Raw genomic sequence first — 20,780 nt, 5'->3', positions numbered from 1 at the left:
AGAACAAATGGATACAAATTGGGTACGACTACATTTAAATTTGAAAATGTAAGAAGAATTTTAGCTATCAGAGCAGTGAAGTTCTGTTACAACCATGCCATTGAGGTGCATTCCTATGAAAGGGAATATATGATGGCATTGCCTGTGGAGAAATTAACTGAACTCAGTCAGGGGCTTGAGAGGTCTCGGCAGGCTCAGCATCAGGATACAGAATATCCCTATAAAGCAACATTGTTACAAAGCACTATTCAGAGTGCTTTGAGATTTGTGGGTGGAAAATGTTAGAGAAGGAAAAGCTATTTCTATAAAACTGGAGATCAGATGGATTGTCAATTGCTGGTACAGATCCATACTCCTGGGATACAAATATACAAAACACAAATATTCTCTGAAATATTACCACCTTTGCAGGCTACCCATTCAAAGAATCATGCCTTACTGCTCTTACAGCACTCAGCCCTGTCTGAACTTCGTAATTCCAGCTATTGAATTGCCACAGTCCTTAATGCAGTAGTTTACAATCCTAAGATTGCCTAAGTCATCAGCACGGAAGTTGTGCTGGATCTTTTATGTACCTCTGAGTCGAATCTTCCTTGTTTAAGTAACTGATGCCGTTACAGAGGACACAAATGTTCCCAAAGCTTGCAACATTTTTACTCTCACTTTGCTTGAAGTATAAGATTGTGTAAGATGCCTGTGTAAGAGATCTTTGGGTTCAAGGAAAAGCACGATACGATGACTTCGTAAAGACCAAGAAGAGATGAGAGGAGTGTAGGTTTACCTCTGCAGCTGAGCAGCAGAGTATTAAAACTGCATTACTTGGTTCAACAGTATCGCTGGAACGTAGTCTTCATCTCCATTGATCTTCCCCAATTACTTTCGGAGGAAACAAACAGCTGGAGTTTGCTCTACTTCAACAAGGTGACATTAACTAGAGATCTTCCTCAGTTGAAGCAAAACTGAGCAGGCTCAGTATTCCCTCCTAGGAGAGGAAGATGGTGTTACACAGCCCTCCCGAATGATTACTCACGCAGTGATTTGGCAATTCCTGCTTAACTTGTAGGTAAATGTTTCACCCCTATTGGAGAACAAGCTCTTGGAGATACAACGGGTTACAAATGCTCCTTCCCTTATGGACAAACACCTCCCTGGCACAGAGCTGGGTCAGATCTTGAGTCAGTGAGTACATCAGTTACAGCTGCCTCCAGTCTCCTTGGATGTGTGCAATGATGGCTCTGTGAAAGAGTCACATTGCTGCCCTTAACATAAGCACAGGCTGAACTCAGAGGATGGGTGGTAGCCAGCTAAGCGCAGCTTTGTGCTCAGCCCAGCCTTTGGAGTGAGCAGGAATCTGAAAGCAATCAATCCTTAAGCACACCTCTGAGGGCTTCTCTAACACAGTGAGCTCTTCCAGCGAAAGACAGGGTGAGACTTGGCTTCTCTTGCTAATATAAAGTAAACTTTAGCTGAGCTATGCTAGGGATGCTCTAACAGTAGCATGGGTATCCTAAGTTTGGGGTATATATTACTAATTATTAGCTGTGAGTGAAGAGTTCTCATTCTCAAGGCAACCTGCATACACAAGCTATTAAATTTAAAAGCAAAAAAAGCAGGGGCTGATAATGGAAAAATATTGGCTGAAGAGCCCTGACCATTCCTTTTGTGTGGGTAGATCCTGCCCTTCAGTCACTCCCATGAATGAGATCCTGTAAGTGGTGTGAGATCTCTCTTGGTTTAGTCTTGTTCCTAAGGATTATGATCATACCTGAGAAAAAAACCAAAACAAACAAGGTTCTACCTCAAGGGGTTGACTGTCTCCCCCAGACTGTACATGGGGGCTACTTCATTCCCTATCAGTTTTCCTCAAAAGATCACCTGATGTGGGAAAAAAAAGAGTGTTTTGATAGCACAGAATGCAACAGAGAGCCAAATAATCCAATCTTGACAAGAAAGTTCTTCTGGAACATGAAGGTACATACACAGTGTCTGCTAGCTCACAGTAGAGTGTGTCTATAGAAACTATTGCTTTTATTATTTTTCATCCCTTTAACCACACACAGCACAATCAGCACCACACTGAGGAAAAGCACTGTTCATGGGCAGTGAACTAATGATGCTTAATTCCCTAGGAATGTTTGAACTCTACCCTTCCCACCTCGTGGCAGCAGCTCAGGCCTGCTCCAGCAATACTTCCCATTTTCCCCTCCCTCACACCCACTCCCAGCTATCTCCCATCCCACCTCCCACTGCAGCATCCTAGCTCCCTCCCTGCTGGCAGATGAGCTGGTTCAGCATCCAGGTGCTGACTAACTGGCTTGTCTCTGCTGAGGTGGCAGCTGGCAAGAGCCTCTTCGAATGGAAAACAGCTGAGTTTACCTGCTTTCCTTAGGAAAAGCCATTTTTGATCACCTCTTTTTAGTCAATCATTAATGTTTGGACATGTTACAGGAAATCAGTATCTTGGAGTTTTTTCTCCCTCTGTGGAATCTGGTGGCAGTTGGCCAGTGGGTTATGAAGTTACTAGGAGGGTAGCTTTGAAGCAGAGAGAAGACAGATGGGTTCTTGGGGATAATTACAAAATAACCAAGCTAAAAGTACAAAATGACCAAGTAGTGAAGAGATCAAAGGAAATCTGTTCGGGTGGAAGGCAGAGCTAGGGCTGTTCTGGGAAGAAACCTTTTAATATATCTTGTTGGGTTATATTTCACAGTTTGAGACATATTCAGCTCAGCCACTAAGACAACAGTGAAGGCTTTCTAGGGGTGATAATGGTTTCTACCACCTGCCAAAGCTAGACCCACATTGACAATGAGGAGGTGACAGCACATAACATCTTTTTTCCAATGGCATGTTTGAGCCTTTGGACTTTTACAAAAACTTACCATAAAATCCATTTTGGACTGTGCTGATGTCATACTGAGCCTTCCAGAGGGATGGATCTAGTGCTTGGGCTACTTTAGGGTCCTCTGCCCCAGTAAATCTATCAGCTTCTTCACAGCATTTGGCCTCTGAAGACACAGCACGAGAGCAGTGTCTGAAGTAAGGTAGGAACAGTGAGCTTCTAAAACAGCAGGATCCTGAAGAGAAATAACAGAGACAAAACAGGTTACGATGAACAGTGCTGGTGAGTGCTGTTTTCCTGACCTGCTTTCTCTCCTCTTCATAATATATGTGCTAGTGGTCTCTGCAGGCAGAGCTTCCAGAGTACATACCATAATCACTAAGCCAGCATTTGCTGTTACATTCACCAGATAATAGGAGATCTAGTTCCCACCCTAAGTCCTCACAGAGCTAAAGAAGTTAATGGCAGGTTCTTAAGCCATAGCAGCTTGTGGTTCTAGTCCTCATGGTCCTAGATCAACCAACAGTAGGTTTTATACATACAAACAACTTCAGCAGTAATTTCCTAATGTTTTAGTAAGAAAGGAAACCAAATCCTATTCCTAGAAGACAGAAAGCCTTGTGCTGTGCTTGTTCTGCCTATCTGTACATGCCAGGTAGCAGAGGTGGAGTTCATTTTCAGAGGATAAGGATGAAATCAAATTGCTACTCTGCAGTTTACTCATCTACTAGTGACCCTTTGATTTATGCAATAACCCTTTTAACTTGACCTTCAAAATGACATGAGGATAGGGTGGAAGCAATGGACATTAGCAATATCAACTGGGTCATAAATGCTCTGGGATAAGGAACACATTTAATTCCTTAGCTGATATATAATGAAGGATTACAAATACTGGAACTTTTATTCTTGAATTCACACAAAGAACATACACAAGTTAGGATCAGGACTACAGAACCAGTGAGCTTAAAACAAGGAAGCTCAGAGCAGCAGGGCACTAGATAGGGACTGAGAGAAAACAGTTCCCCTCCTGGCTTTGCCACTGGTGCATTGTGCTCTGTGACTTATTTCTCTAGCTTCGCTTCTTTTCCAAGTGTGGTCGGTTCAGCCTGTCATCACTCCTGAGCAGAGATGTTCCTTTTGATGCTGTGCAGGTCACAACAACCTGGGATCTTTATTTTAACTAAGGATAGGTAATGACAATAACTAGCAACCACTGCACCAGTGAGAACAGTCTGATTTGCAGGCTGGAGACGGACATAATAATTGAGAGGCACAGGGAAAGGCAGCAAATGACTGGGGCAGAGGGTTCCAAGAGGCAGCAGAGCACTCGCAGCCTTGCTGACTGCTTTAATTAGGTAAATCTTTGAAAGCCAGGCTTGTTGAAGACATCTCTGCTGAGCATGAGGTCAGGGTGCCCACAGCAGCTCCAGGCTGCCTCCTCCTGCCCCTTCATCTTGACAGAGTGGCAGGAGCACCAAGCTCTGCCTCCCCGTGCTCTACAGAGAAGCCCCACACCAGCACTACGTCCCCTGTGCAGCTTATGCACAGCAGCAGTTTCAGCTCCCTGCCTGAACCAGCCCATGGTTATTTATTTTTTTTTTCAATTTTTGAGGAGAAGAAAACAAGGAGGGGGGGGGAACAGGACGACCCATTATTTGATTCAGCTGAAACACATCGTTCAGCCCCCTAAGGGGTTTAATTCCTCTATTTCTTAATTTCTTAATCTTCTATTATCTAGGTAAAACATGTCCAAAAGTAAATCCTATAATTTCATTTAAAATATGGAGATAAACTACTTCAAGGACTCTTTTGCTTTTCTACCATATGAAACCATTCACTGTCTTTGACCCAAATCTCTCGCTCACATTCCTCCTCAGCTGTATTTCCAAGAAGTAGGCTATGAATTGAAAAGCACAGGCTCAATCCAGATATTATTTTCTGTATTTGAAAATGCAAAATGATCCATGAGAAAGCCCCCCTGGTTTTAAATGGGTTAGTTAGGTAAGTGGTTTGATATGTGTCCATCCTCACACCTCATGGAAACACAGGGCAGAGGAAACCCAGGGATGTCACCTACAGACCAGGACTGTGCAGGGAAGTTTTAGCACAGGCTCTCCTCTGGCAGGAGAGCCCCATTTAGATGAGGATGAAGAGTTTCAGCAGGTCATAGTATACTGCAACATGCTGACATTCATTCAGTTCTGTATAATACAAAATTAACCTTTTTTGCTTGAAATCTTTTGTTAGCTTGAAAGAATATGTATATAATACACTTTTCCAAGGGCCTTCTCTTTGGGAGATGAAAAACAGTGAGGATGACTTTATGTGAAGTTTAAAAAGGACTGAGTATAACATATCAACATTCATCCATGTAGAAACATCTGCAGAAGAAAATAAAGTTGTTTTGTTCCAGAGCTTTTAAACACTGTTTTTAGATCTACATAACAGAACCCTACTGTGTTTCCTGTCTTTCAGTTGTTCCCCAGCAAATATGCAGACTTTGTGTTAAAGATGATGCTCTGATTGCTACTATGGTGTCAGTGAGTCAAGATGACTTCTCCCATTCTGAGAGATCTTCCCATCCTCTCTAGACTCTGCCAGCAAAATGTTGCTCTTATTTACATCCTGTCTCTCCACCATCTTCACCCGTGTCCCCACTGACACCTGAACAGCTGTGGTGAGATGTGCAGCTGACCCAAATTCAGTGAGTGATGTTGTTGCTGTACACAGAGGAAGTTCCAGCTGTGCACTGGCTCTGGAGGACTAACAGGATTAAAAAGCAGCAAAATCATCCTTTGGCCTCTACTGTCAGAATCACAAGATAGGACTGGAGGGAATCATCAAGCTACTGAGTCCAGTGACCTGCAGGCAATCATTTCAGGTGATTCCCAAAAAGATGATCAGATCCCACTGTAAAATCAAGCTTTCTGGCTGGCAGCCAAAACTGCACATTGGTGCTGGGCTGGAGCTGTTGAAAGTAGATCCAGCCTCCATGGGCAGAAATCCCTTCAGGAGTGGCTGCTTCCCACATTTAGAACATGACCAGGTCCTGCTAACAGCTGAGGGGACAATGACAGCTCTATTTACTGACTCTTATTTTTGTAAATTATTCTTAAACTTCAGGTAAAAAGTATGATCATGGCTCCTGTTATTAGATACCTCAGCAAACAGCAGACCAGTCCATTATTTGTTGTATGCCAAAGGCCATATGCTACTTAGAAGCTGAATGTTAATACCTAAGTTGCAAAAGCAATTGTGTATCTGAAATCATGTTGCTGAGGATATTTGTCAATGTGCGTACAAATAATCCATTAGAAAGAGAAGGAGATGCTAGGTAGTCTTTCTATGAGTGAATAAACCCCAAATCTGTGATAAAGTACTCTGTATACAAAACAAACTGGCACACTGAGGAATACACAGGAGCTCTCTAGAGATTCTTGGAGATGGATTTTGGATCAGGCTCCAGGTGAGGAGGAGGTAAAAAGCCCTTCTAGAAGTGTCAGACGCACTGGCTCCATGTTCTTCAACAAGACATGCTAAATTTCAGCTATTTGCCCCCATATTAACAACCTCATTTTAAAATCAGCCCTGTATCCCGTTGTCCCCTGAGAGACTGACAATGAATAGCACTCCAATTCAAATGCTTATATGAAATTCAGCTACAAGAAATATATCTGCCCCCACCAGCTGCCCTTGTAACACTTAGAAGCTGGATTTTGCAAATAGTCCAGGCCCTGAAGCATACTTTGGCTTTTTGCAAATCTATCTGTTTATCTTGGAAGCTCAGCCTCTTCCAACCCTCACAAGTGAAAGACTTTCAGATGTGTTCTAAAACTGAGAAGAAGCTCCCATACAGCAGAAAGCATTTCCTACTGCCCATTCCCTCTGCCAAAGGCAGTTGATGATCTCTGCTGTCTCACTTTGAAAACCTGCCTTTCCACCCACCAACCCCCATGAACAAAACCCCAACAGTCTGTAATTTTTAAGCTCATTAGTCACCAGCTTTTCCAGGAAACTAAATCAATGCTCAGCAGCTGCTCCAGTGTGTTAGAGAGCTCCCAAAACAAAAGAAAATGTTGATGAAATCACCCCTCTGTAACTCTACCCAGCATACATCAGCATTACTTCCTGAGGTAGTCATTGGGATTTTTTTAAAGTGTCTTGTTTCAGATGTTCAACCAAGCATTTTTGTATTTAGCTGTATGGTTAAAAGCCATATTGGAAAGCACTCCTTCAGCAACTCCTCACAGAATCCCAAACTGGTTTGTGTTGGAAGGGACCTCAAAGCTCATCCAGTTCCAACACCCTACCATGGGCAGGGACACCTTCCACTAGACCAGGTTGCTCCAAGCCCCATCCAACCTGGCCTTGAACACTGCCAGGGATGGGGCAGCCACAGCTTCTCTGGGCACCCTGTGCCAGCGCCTCAGCACCCTCATAGGGAAGAGCTTCTGCCTAAGGTCTCATCTCAGTCTCCCCTCTGTCAGGTTAAAGCCATTCTCCCTTGTCCTGTCCCTACAGGCCCTTGTCCAAAGCCTCTCTCCAGGTTTCTTGTAGCCCCTTTAGGCACTGGAGCTGCTCTAAGGTCTCCCCTTAAGAAGCCTTCTCTTCTCCAGGCTGAACAAGCCCAGCTCTCTCGGCCTGGCTCCAGAGCAGAGCTGCTCCAGCCTCACAGCATCTCTGCGGTCTCAGGACTCTCTCCAACAGCTCCACGTCCCTCTTGTGCTGTTGCCCCAGAGCTGGATCAGGACTGTAGGGGGAGGCCTCCTCAGAGGGCAGCAGAGGGGGAGAATCTCCTCCCTCAACCTGCTGCTCACACTCTGGGGGTGCAGCCCAGCACATGGGGAGTTCTGGGCTCAAGTGCACAATGAAGCCGGGTCATGGTGAGCAACACCCTTCTCCTCAGGGCTGCTCCATCCAGTCTCCCCCAGCATGTGTTTGTGCTTGGGATTGCAGGACCTTGTACTTGGCCTGGTTGGACTTCAGGAGGTTCACACGGTCCCACCTATCCAGCCTGTCTTACAAGTGGCCTGTATCTATTTACAAATCAGATGCCTGTGCTTCATGGCTTTGCCATCATGCAGAAGGTGGTAACTGCTCCTGATTGGTGGTTATCTTAGAGCACTGTCCTGGCATGCTCCTCTCTTCCTCTGGAAGACTATTAAGATTTTCTATGAGAGAGTACTATAAACTTTCCCAACATAATCCCAGAGCAATATTGATTAGAAAGTCTTGTTTTCTGCCAAAGTTAATCGGTTAAGTGCCTTCATGAAAGCAATCACATAACAAGGAGATTAAAAAAAAATAAATCATCTAGCTCCTCAGGAGTGCCCAGATTTCAGTTTCCTGCCTTTTCTATCTTTACACTCATATCAAGGTATTGCATTTTGGGAAATAAATAATTTCTAAAGGTGTAGAAGAACAGAAACATGCACCAATTTTTAGCCCTAAGATTTAAGAACCTTCTTTATTGTCTATTAGACACTAGAAATGACAATAACTCAATTTTCTCTCTTTGCAGGTCATTTTTACAGTCTGTTCTACACACACTCCTGGAAGACAGATTCAGCTGCATGTGTAAGATGTGTAATACATGCAATCTAAGGGAACGGGGCTTCAGAGGTACATATTCTCTGTCAGTGCAGCAGATGTTTCCCAACTCCCAGGCTTAAACACATGGAAGGAAAGCCCAGCCCAACTGCAGGGGAGTTGGTTGCTCCTTAGATGTGCCTTTACCTGAAATGACCTTAGGAAAGGAAAAGAGGACAACTGTTTTACAGTTAGAGTCAGCATTGCAACTTGGCAACTCCACTGATTCCTGGGAGGTCTGTATTGCCCAGATCCTCCAAACTTTTGTTTTGTTAGAGAAACCAGGTCTGATGCTTTATGGCGTGCAATAAAAGAAACAGTCAGCACATCAGCTTGCTTTGTGTCTGACACTGGTACAGAGCTGACTGTTCTATATAGCTCACTTCAACAGCTCAGAAATCCCGGATGGGAGGTTTGTGTTTTTTTCAGGAACGGATTACTCACTAGCTAACATACCTCCCCACTCCAAACCTAAGTGTAGCCACAGATCAACCGGCTTCTTAACACACCTGTTTCACTTCAGAAGAAAGGAGTCCTAAGGCAACGCCTGGTTCCAGGTTTATGTGTTTCATGCCAACCACAGTGAATTTTTCCAGGTCTAGTTCTCGGAGGATCCTTGCAAAACTGCGGCTCCAGGCACCGGGTTTGATCAGCAGCACTGTGCAAAGAATCTGGGCTCCTGTAACAAAGCACAGAGTGAAACCCAAAGCTGCTCCTAAAACCCGAGGTAAAACACACGGCAGAATTTACTAGCCTGGACAGACATCAGTAGAAGTGGCTTATCTAAAAGCTGGCATCAAGTTCACAAAAATTTGAATAAAAAAAGGTCATAACCCCCCCGATGAATGCATATGGGGCTTTGTTTGATTTTTAGTTAAAAAAAAATATCCAAAAACCATATGCTTGTAGATTGTTTTTTCCCAGTATATCTGCTTTGAGTCCACGACTTTAACGTGGAAGGTCTGTAGGATAAGACTCAGTTCTTTATATTAATATGAAAGTTTTAAGAGGGATAAAATATTCTCTTTTACATTTTTCTTGTCAACTGTAGTGATTATGTGATATAATCCTTAAGGCAGCTATTAAATTCTCATTCCTCACTGTTTTGCTTTCGCTATCTCTGTTAGAGTTATGTTTCAGAGAGGCACCAACAAGCATGACAGGTCTCAATTAATGTTATAAACCTATTACAAACAGAATTGTGCTTAGTAAAACTGAGATTTCAGCAAAACCCCTTTTGCACCTGACAAAGCTGCGCCAGCAGAGCTGCCAGCGAGGTGCAGCTCTGTGTGCTGGGAGAAACAGAACAAACCAGGTCAAGAGAGTTTTGCTGTCTGATGATATCAACTGCATTAAAAGGCAGAAAGCAGAGACATTTCATTTTTAAATGGCAGCATTTTCAAACTACTAGTTTTGCTGAAGTACTTTGTAACTAGGAATATAGTCAAGATTCCCGATATCCTAATATCCTAATAAATCTTTGAACAACCTTTGAAGATTTATTGACAGCAGTAGTGTCAGAACCAGTCAGTTAGGGTCCATTAACTGCTGGTGCCTAACTATGGCAACTAGCATGAAGCATGAGCTTACAGTACTGCAGGCTGCTCACACTCATCCATGGTTAGCTGTTTGTATACATAAAGTGTCATTTTATGCTTCCTGTATCCCCACTACTATTTATACAAATGTCAATGCAATGAAGCATCAACACTACATATAATTTAATGCATACTGTTACTTCTAAATGGCATGGTACTGATTCATGACAGAAATACGGGATCAAAACTAAAAAATTATATTACTGCTCCCCCACTTGATATGGAAACTTAACCCTTATCATGCAGGGAGCCCTCTCAGAGATCTGCCATTTTATTCGCATCATTCTTGAACTGAAAGGTTTAAATGCCATAGCAACAGCCTGCAAGTGCAGGAGTAAAGCAAGCTACTCAGAAGCATTCAGCTGCTTGCACACTGAACAGCAACCTCAGCTGTGTGCTGTTACATGAGTCCTCATTGTCCTCCAGATGTTTTACTTGCCATCTGCTATGTTTCTGGGCAAACATTCTTATTCCTGCGGTATGTGAAACATTACATGCTGCATTTATTGACTTCAGACACTTCAGGAGGGATTTGTTTTGTGTCACTTTGCCATCTTTGTTTGCTCAAAGACAAGTGTTGAAAACGGGTGGGAACACCTTGTCACCTGGAGTTGATTTTATCTCCTCGGTGATTATAAGTAACAACAGCAAGAGAAAGTGCCTCTTTGGCAGCTCTCAGATGTGCCTGATTTTCATCTCCAGCCCTGGCTGCTTAGTGGCCTTTCCAGGTTTGCCAAAGTTGCCTGCTATTTTTTGTTTTTCTGCTTCATTATGTTTTTAGATCCTTTCCTCAAAGCCAGTGATTTTTTTCCCCCCAAAAATATTACATAGGTTTTGATTTCATAGTGTAACTGTGAAAAATACTATTTCATATGCTATCTATATGCAATAATCTACATCTGGGTGGGGCTTAAAATAAGTGCAGGCTCAAGAGAAGCAAATACCAGATTTCCTGGCATGTTCAGAAAAGAGAGTGTATATCCCTGCCTGTACTCAAGCCTGAAGAAGAAGTTGGTATAATGTTTTTTACTTATTTTTGGCTGTTAGACAAGTTAGTTCCACAAAGTCCTTCCCAAACCACGCTTTCCCCCTTGCTCTTCTCTCACCTGTTTGCAGGTAGATGAACAGAGATTCTGTGTGGCATCTCTGCCTCTCTCCCACTAAATGAGAAAAGAATTAAAAATTGAGTAAGTGCTGTGCATGTGTGACGTGAATGGTATGGAATAAGGGGTGGATAATGTCCTGGGTTCAGCAGTAGCAGTCATTTTTCCCCTTCTTGGTAGCTGGTGCAGTGCTGTGTTTTGACTTTCGGCCTGGGAACAGAGCTGATAACAATGATGTTTTGGTTTGGCCAAGGACTTTGTGAGCCTCATGCTCTGCCAGGGGGAGGGGAAGCCAGGAGGAAGCAGAGACAGGACACCTGACCCAAACTGACCAAAGAGGTATTCCATACCACAGCACGTCATGCCCAGGATGTAACTGGGAGTTAGCCAGAAGGGCTGGGAAACTGCAGGGTTGGAAGAGGTATCGGTCGGGGCTTGGTCGGGCTTGGGGGGCGAGTTATCGGTCGGCTGGTGCTGAGGTGTTGTATTCTCTTCCCTTGTTATTTCCTTTATCATTATTATCACTGGTGGTAGCAGTAGTGATTTGTGTTATACCTTAGTTACTAAACTGCTCTTATCTCAACCTGTGGGAGTTGCATTCTTTTCGATTCTCCTCTCTGTCCCTCCGAGAGCAGGGGGAGGGCAAGAAAGGGGGGGTAAGTGAGCGAACGAATTACCTGACTGGGTTTAAACCACGACAATGTGCTGGGACAATAATTTGAGGATGTAGCCATCATCTCTACATAATGCCGCTATGACACATTCTAAAGCATTATAACTCATGGGTCACTCATGGCTTGCTTTCAGCTGTTGGGATGTACTGGGATGCCCTGGGCGATGTTCTTCCCACTTCTCCAGTAAGTCCAAGCCTTGCTGTAAAGGCCTGCAAGTACTAAATCCTGTTGATTCTGTTACCTTTTCTGTATTTCAGAGAGTGGCTAATGGTGTGATCCCAAGGTTTCTCAGTCAAGTTAGAAGCTGCTTTGTTTCCAGTGTAAGTCCTAGAAGCTCAGATGTTTTGTTTAATGTCCTCTCTTGTGCCCTTGGAAGCAAAGAAAGGCCCTGTCTTCTGATAACACACCTACTGAGCTCAGAACTGTGGTTCAGTCCTCTCCTCAGCTCTGCTGATAAAATGCCACTGACATTTCCCAGCAGCCAGGAATGTCGCTTTAGTAGTTCCTCATAAGAACAGAGCAGTACAAAAGGAGCCTGGTGAGGAAGATCTTACAACAAAAGCCTATATAAAAAATGTTTCCTTCAGTCTAATGTAAAACCTGCAGTGTCCTGGGGAGGTGAGGAAAATTTAAAGCACTTCAAGGCACATGTGACTCCAGAAGTTATCTAGGACTGGGGTACAAATGAGAAGCTTGCATCAGGCTGATAAAGGACTTCCTTTCCAGGGACTGACACACTTAAGCAGTGTGACATCCAAAGTAGATAAGAGAAAACTAAAATCTGTTTGTCAAAACAAAATTACCATTTCTTTGTATTTATTACTGTCTGAAATCCCTGTATTTCTGTTTCCCAGGGCAATGTATCTGGAAGGTATCTAGGCAAAGTGTTCTTTCCTTTTAATGAGACCTTTTTCCACATCTGTCATGTATTTTGCGAGAATAATAAGAGTACATAGAAGGAGCCAGCTCCAGGGTCCTTACCTCTAACTTTTTAGCTCACATCCTCACAGTAACAATCTTTTTTGTTTAGTATTGAAAAACTTGTAGGACCTGTGAATTCTGTGGTGACTTGGATGGCACTATAATTCAAAAGTTAGAGTCCCTTGTATGAGACTAAGGAAATGGCATTCTGCTCCCATTTCTGTCACTCACTTGTTAGGGGATGGTGGTCAACACATTTCACCTCTCTAGGTTTCAATTACCCCTCTGTAAAACATCCTGAAACTAGTATTTTTTGAGATCTGCATTTGAAAAGGACTACTATAGAGAAGCCATTAGTTGCTCTTCTAACCTACATTCCGCGCCAACCCTAGGTAGGCTACATCCAAGCACACAGAGAACTTCGTAGAGGAAAGGTGATCTCGCAACACTACCACCTTCCCCCAGTACCAAGTGGACCCCTCTGTCCTTTGCTTCCTAATTGCCTGGGATTCTGATGTCTAACTAGAGGTTTACTAATCCCATTTTAATGACTCTGTCAGAGGACACAGGGTTATAGTTTTCTTAAATCTGTGAGTATAAAATTATTTGGGTATATCTAAGAGGCAACTGGTGCATAACTTCTGGTCTTACCTTCAGCCCTGGCCCTCTTGCCAGGTGGTGGCAGGTATTTCATAGCAGGGTGGTGTTCTGCATCTATAAAAGGAAGGAGATGTATTGTTATGGATTCATAGATGGGAACCTTCTCTGTCTGGGGGCATGAGGGGTGACAAAGGTGATTTTATTTAGCAGGGAAAATGGCAAACATTTGACCAGCTGCAAAATATTGCAGAGCTGTTATCCACACAAACACCTCACCATTCATCCCACAATAAAAACAGGAGGAAACTTGTAAAAGAGTGCAAGATGCTGGAGCCATGCTTCAGCTATGCTCCTCTGCCCTTGACAATGGCTTTGGTGGGAAAGACTGGCACTGTGATTACAACCTTCCTCAATAAACTGATCTCACAGTTGTGCTTTCATCTTATCCTGTCTTTTGGTCTCAAGATATCTTTAATGAAGGGCAGCAATGCATCAATTCTTACAGTTTTATGCACTAATTTGGGATGTCTGGTGCCTTCTTTTCTGAAGGCCTCTTTTTCTTGTTCTCCTGTCTCACATAAACCACCCACATAATTCACTGTCTTTTCCCAGACGCCATCACATTTTCTTTTTTCTATTTAGGAAAGCAAATTTTTTACTCCGCACTACATAACCACTGTGTGTTTGACATGAGTATCTAAGTTTATTGACAACAAAAGACCTTTCTTCCTCACAGAAAGGTAGGGAAAGAGCTATAAATTACAAAGCATGAATGCACTTCTGGAACTGTGTCACTCCTGCTCAGTTCATATCTGGTATTACCACAATCTTAATTTCTCTCTGTTTCTGAATAATCAAGAATTGTCAGGCTCAGAACTGTTTATCTTTAGGTGTGAGGAGTCAGGCATCCCCAAGAATGAAGGTGATACACCAATATATTTCACATTGGAAGAAAACAGTGAGAGCTCATACTCTGCTGCTCCAAAGCACCCAATATCACTAACACCATAGTCTGAGCATCAATTTAGCTTAGAGGCATGAGCCTACATTTCTTATTTTGTGAGGAAACTCTCAAGTTTACTAAGCTGAATGATCAATGCTAGCATATATCACTGAAGTCAGAGAGGCTTTTGACAGCGGTCTTCTTTCCTCGTAGTAGAATGGTTTGGATTGGAAAGGACCTTAAGATCATCTAGTTCCAACCTCCTGTCATGGGCAGGGACACCTTCCACTAGACCAGGTTGCTCCAAGACCTGTGCAACCTGGCCTTGAGCCCTGCCAGGGATGGGGCAACCACAGCTTCTCTGGGCAACCTGTACCAGCTCCTCACCACCATCACAGGGAAGAACTTCTGCCTAAGAGCTTATCTCAATCTCCCCTCTGTCATGAATGAACTGTTCACTCTCTTCTGGGATGAAAAGTAATTCTCAAGAAATCTGCTTTCTTTAGCTGTTGCAGAATGGTTGTACCTTTGGCTCCCCAGGTGAAGAACAAGGCTGGGGTATTTGCCTCAGCAAGTTAGGCACAACAAATAGGTGGCCACATTTAATTGGGATAGATCTTGGCCTCTTGTTTCTAAGTTTCCCTTATATACAGAGACAAAACCTACAGTATTATTTACTGGTCTTGCCAACTACTGTAATATCAATTTAGTATTTATGGAATACCTCAAGATCTTTAGAGAGGGCACCAGGCCATGCCCACATGAAATTAATAGGCTAACTTGTAGATGACCTCAACTGGCTCCTGCTGATTTCATATCCCTCATCATTACTCAGCCAAGCACAGAATTTAACCCCAAGTTATTACACTTTTCTGTGCCTGAGAAAAACTCACAGCACAGGATTCCTTTGTCCAGGTTCAATAAATTCCTGAGCACCTTATACCTAAGGCATTATAAACAGCAAAACCATGTCTTACCAGTTACAAACTCTGCCTCTGTGAAGAAGAGGATGGCTTGCCTGAATGTCACCTCTGGGGTCAGAGCCATTACTACCTGTAGAAGACTGCCACTTTTGCTCAGCTTCTCCCTCCATTGTGTTAATCTCTCCAATGCATCTGCAAGAACTCTGAAGGCGTTGATCTGCCGTAATGCACACACAAGGACTGGGTTTGACATTAGCGTGTCAAGGCTGCTTTGCCAGGAAGTATCTCCAACTTCAAAAGGGGTTACTTCTTTGGCCTGACATCAAGTGAGATGGGACAACCATTTGAGACCAAGGAGCTCAAATCCCAAACAGTGTTCTTCTACAAGTGAAGAGAAATCTGGTTAGCATCTGTTCAGTTGGTAACATGTGTTTCATAAAAGCTGTTTTTCTTTTGGAGACAAGTGTTCTAAATTCGCATGGATTTTTTTTTTACTAGACAAGTTCCAAAGCTTTGCCACCTGTTGCAAATATACTGTAATGCAGATACAGAAATGTACATGGAAAATCCACAAGATACAAATGCTAGGAATTACATTACAGTGAAATGAAAGATGGGCTATCTGGGAAATCAACAGGGAGCCATGGAGCATAAGTGTCATGATTTGATCAGAGAACACAACTAACGGAGAAGAGTTGAAAGGGAGAAAACACTGAGAAAACACTGATAACAATGTGGTTTGACACACTATAATCCATAATTATAGATCCTTTACTACCTCTCATGATGTTCCATTTTAAGCTATATTGATTATAGTAATAAGCTACAATTTAACACCAACTTGTCTCTAAAGTACCTTAAATGTTGTTGTGCTTGTAAAGTAGTCTTACATCCCATGTAGCAAGATATTTAGGGGCTCAATCCATGAGTGCATGTTGCTGGAAGGTTCTGTCTGCTAGAATCTCCTTGCCCAGGAAGAAGGATCTGGTGAAGGAGCTCTCCAGCACTCTTCATAGCATCTGTTCCAACCACTGCCAGCATGACAGCTTGCTCCATTTCAAGATCAGAAGCATAGGTTCTATTGCAGAAAAAATCCAGAGCAATGTAATGGGGCTCTGGCACTTCACTGAGGCTTCTTCCTGCACACAGAGATCATCAGAACAAGATGAGTTACCACACGAAAACAAATATCAAGACTTTTAGTGTGAAGTAACTGACTAATTCTCAACTAAGGGGCAGTGGTGATCACTGTGATACCGCTTCTCATGCTGCAGTTCAGTACAGCCTGAAAAACGATCATGCATGAGCAGCAGCATCATAGCAAACCTTCACTGATTAGTCACACTCCTTAACTGGAAGGCCTTTTTGCCACATAGTAACTATATAATATATATGTTGATGCGGGAGTCACGGACAATGCAGAGACGACCAATGTGATCAAGTGATTGCCAAATTTATTACAAAGCCTTAACTCCTTATATACTATTTCTTACATGCACTTACAGTGATTTGGCATATTATGATTGGATACATGTCTTGAAGACCCTTAGTGACTAACATATAAGTGGTTAAGCACAGGTGTGAGAACTTGACCTCGAAAGCTTGCCAACAGTCCACAGTTCTCATTAACTCAGTGAATTCCAGCTTCTTCTTATCTTGCTTGCTTAAGCTTCCTCGGGCCTCTCATGGCCTTGCTGTATCTTTCAGGATTATTCAGAGTTTATATACTAATTATGCATTCTCCCATGAGAACACTGTCTCCACCTATATATATAATAAATATATTCCATTGTAATTTTGCTATCCTTATTCACACCATTAAGCACAGTTGATAGATCTGTACCCAAATGATTGAAGGCATCAGTTTCAGATTGATAATTAATGACTGACTTCATATTAAAATGATACTTCATCTGTATTCTAGGACATTACATGGCATATAATGGAGGACTAAATTGGGGACTGGTACAATAGCACGTGGATGTCCACATTTCCACTGGGAACAGTGTAGCTTGCAGAATCCCCAGCCCATGAGAAACCTGTTTGATTCTATACTGTTTCACTACATGATTATTAAGGAATTGTATAGATTGACAGTTATTTACTTAGTTATTCCTACATACTAACATTCCATGATGCCAGAAAATGGTAAATGACATGCATTTGATAATTATTTTTCCTTATGATTTGTGGGAATTTGGTTTTGGAAAGCAATATGCTTCCATTAAATATCTTGATATCCCAAGTTTAGAATAATGCATCTAGTTAAATAAAACTGTATTAACCTATTGAATACATAACAAAGCACTATCCTATAGTTAGTGAAATAAGCATCTGATTGCCACAACTTCCAAGTAAGTGTCTAGAACTAGGAGGTTTAAGACTCTCCTACCCATCTGAGTCAGAGTTATAACAGAAAACACATTTACTTGCTTTTTTCAAGTCCTATCAGTTTCTCAGCTTTGAATGCATGAGTTACTGAAGTGAATTAAACTGCAGAAACTGAAATTCAGAACATCTAAGTGAAATGAAAAAGCGCTTTCCCTGCATCTCTGAAAGAACTACAGCTGCCAACAGTTATCACTGCAGCAAATTCTAGTTTGACACCCTTAACCACCAGTTAATCACAGTTCAGTAGTTTGACTTCACTTGAGACTATGGCAATAAATACAAATTGATTGGTTATAAGGCTTTTAATTGTGGCTTAAGGCTTAACTGGTTGTTATCATGTCACATTTGAATAATTTATTTTTCCACATGCTTTTTAATTTACTTTACAAAGGTATCTCCATTTAATTTTTCTATTGATTCTTCCATCATTACCCAGCAACAGAAGACATCTAATAACAGTTAGTATGACTGACAGACAGCAGAACACTAAATGAGTTATTATAGACAAGCATATTCCTAATGAATTCCTAATTCAGAAAAATCCCCTGATAAGGTTGTCAGACCTTGAAAACCCCAGAACAATGCACTTCCCATAGCTTTGACCTACCCAGTGCCTGCAGCAAGGTCTAGGTGTAAGGAGCCACATGAAACCACATGGAGGGGTTGGTCTGGGCAGTGGGAGCCTGGCTGCTCTGCACATGGCCTTGCTTTGCCAGTTCATCCATCAGTCCTATATATAGAACAGAACAAAATGTGAGGAATACAGAGTTCTGTGATGTTTCCGAGATAAAAACACTCTTCTTATTGATACAAAATTAAATCAGTATTTCACTGAGCTTATTTGCCAGATTTCAGTGACATTATCAGGTGTTTGGATTCATCTGATCACAGTTCCATTACAGAGATATTAATGAGGGTCATGCTGAGCTTACTTGAGAGACATGAAATGCACCTTAATCATCCTCTCTCCCCCAGATCGCATTCAGTTAAAGCAGGGCAACAGCTTTCTCTGGAAATACCTCTGCTTTGTGACCAGCACCCCGGTCATTTCTATTACCTTCTACCTCCTGCTGTGAATCAAAACATGGAACAAATACATCAAAGATGCTACACTGCTCTTGACTTATAAGAAGTCTCTTAAATAAGGTGGTGCCACAAGGAAGAAAAGTCACAAACCTGGAACCCAGTGCCCAAGTGCAGGCCCTCAAAGTGCAAGGCCAGTATCCTGCATCCCTCCCAGAACCATGGGGCCTGAGAGGCATTGCTAGGATGACACTAAGTGCTAGAAAACAGCAATCTCTCAGTTCCTGTTCTCCCTCTAAAAGGCCTGGCTATGCACAGGCAGTGCATTAAGGCACTGGCATACAGTTCACTTCTACAATTAGTTCAGCCTTCTGTAATAATATTTCAGACCACAGTTTTAAAGGCTTGTTATTTTTTAAATTACTTTGTATACATTTTATGGCTTTCTACCATACAAGCCTGTCAAAAATCTACTGTAGTGTAGCGTGAGGAATGGATTATTAGTGCTAGAGGCTGATCACAAACCTTGGATGTCAAACATAGCTCTGACCATGAATTTGAGCCTGTACTACTGGCAATCACGTATCTGCTTTTCAAAATTCAGGTGCCGTGCATAACCAAACCACAGCAGCAGCATTACTTGCTGTTTACTCAAACTCAACGTGTGGCAAAAGGTAAAGCTTGGACAAAAATTTATGGTGTTTGATCCTCAAGATAGAGGTCCAATACCAAGGACACTTACCTTTGTTCTATTTCAGGAACGATTTGCAACGATTCAGCAAGGATTTGAATGTTTTCTTACTTTGACAATTGAAGAGTGGTCAAGACCTTGAAGGGGTAACTCCTCTTCAGGGGTACTGATTATAAATGCAAAACTTCTCAGTGTGGTATTTACCCTACTCAAATTCTAGTGCTATTCTACACTTCCCAGAGGCCAAACCAAAGTTTGTGTGGCAAGAATGTCAGCTTTCCATAAGAAATGGCTCTCTACAGTGAGGGACAATGTTTACCTTTCCAGAATATCTTTTGCTCCAGTGCCCACCTATATATTTCTAGCAGAAATTTCCCTGTGCGAAACATGTAAACACTGTAAACATCATCTGTGGCACTCTGAGAACAGCAGCAGAAACTGTACTATAATGAGCAACCTTCCTTGGGTCTATAGGCAGCAGGTGACACGGTGCTGTAATTAGTCTGCTTTCGGAGCATTCTGTGATAGTCTTAGCAGAAAAAGCAGAGGCCTTTTTGAACTGTCATTTTTACCCACACTTCTAAATGTTCTTTTCTCTTATGGATAGATTAAAGGCAGCAATTGAGCAGTGGCTGAATATCTCCATCATGTACTATTTGAAGTGGCATTAATGGAGGGGCCAGCAACAGTAACCCTCTGCTCTCAGCAGTGGTGCCTGAAGAGGACATGCAGGAATGAACAATCCTGCTGCAGGCAAAGTGCCTGCTGCCAGAGCAGGAAGAAACAGGCAGGGCAGGGTTCTTTGTTCCCTACTGATCACCCCGGTTGCCTGTGATCTTCCCTGCTTGAGAACAATGACAGCTCATAATTCAGAGACTTTTCCTGAATCAGAGTCTCAGAACAGTGTCTGATTCAAGTAAGATGACTTGGGGCAGCATTTTTTTCTGTTTTTTGGCAGTCCTTACAGTTCAGTTCAGAGTTACTGTTCAGATCCTTGGAAGTGACAAATACACAGAACCCAGGGCTTAGGTTGGTAGTATCAGATGTTATTTTCACATACCTGTTTTTTGCTACCCTACCTCTCTGTGCAATAAGAACCCCAAGAGGAGTTTATTGAGGTGATGAAGCTAGGCCCACTAAGGAGGTGTACAGTAGGAAGCCAAGAGACAAAGTTCACCAATTCAAACAGAGGAGGTTTCAAGTCAATATAAAGGAAAAATATTCAATAAGGATGGTCGAGCATTGGAACAAAGGCCCAGAGAGGTGGGGGAACCTCTGTCCTTGCAGAATTTTGAGACCTGACTGAAAAAAGCCCTGAGCATCCTGATCCAAATTTATTGCTGATGCTGGATTGAGCAGGACACTGGATGAAAGAACTAAGGTCTCTTCCAAAATGAATTACTTTGTGTTCAAGAAGACTCCAGTGCTAAAGATCAAAAACCTGGCATAGATCAATCTGCTCTGTTGGATATGTAGCAG

General features: G+C 42.5%; 1 protein-coding gene across 1 annotated transcript in view; it reads right to left on the bottom strand.

The window, feature by feature from the left end:
* The window catches only part of DNAAF8 (dynein axonemal assembly factor 8), a 93,498-nt gene that overhangs the window by 15,309 nt on the left and 57,409 nt on the right, over window positions 1–20,780 (bottom strand). Inside the window, 8 exon segments of the mRNA XM_057407990.1 lie at window positions 2,883–2,969; window positions 2,972–3,077; window positions 8,944–9,113; window positions 11,139–11,192; window positions 13,382–13,444; window positions 15,251–15,595; window positions 16,153–16,335; window positions 18,195–18,317. Of these exon segments, the coding sequence (XP_057263973.1) occupies window positions 2,883–2,969; window positions 2,972–3,077; window positions 8,944–9,113; window positions 11,139–11,192; window positions 13,382–13,444; window positions 15,251–15,595; window positions 16,153–16,335; window positions 18,195–18,317 (1,131 nt within the window).

This window comes from Pezoporus wallicus, unplaced genomic scaffold (assembly GCF_028554395.1).
Source record: "Pezoporus wallicus isolate ANWC-B61680 ecotype Strahan unplaced genomic scaffold, APGP_CSIRO_Pwel_v1 contig_4012, whole genome shotgun sequence".
NCBI lineage: Eukaryota > Metazoa > Chordata > Aves > Psittaciformes > Psittacidae > Pezoporus > Pezoporus wallicus.
This window is presented reverse-complemented; position numbering and strand designations above follow the sequence as displayed.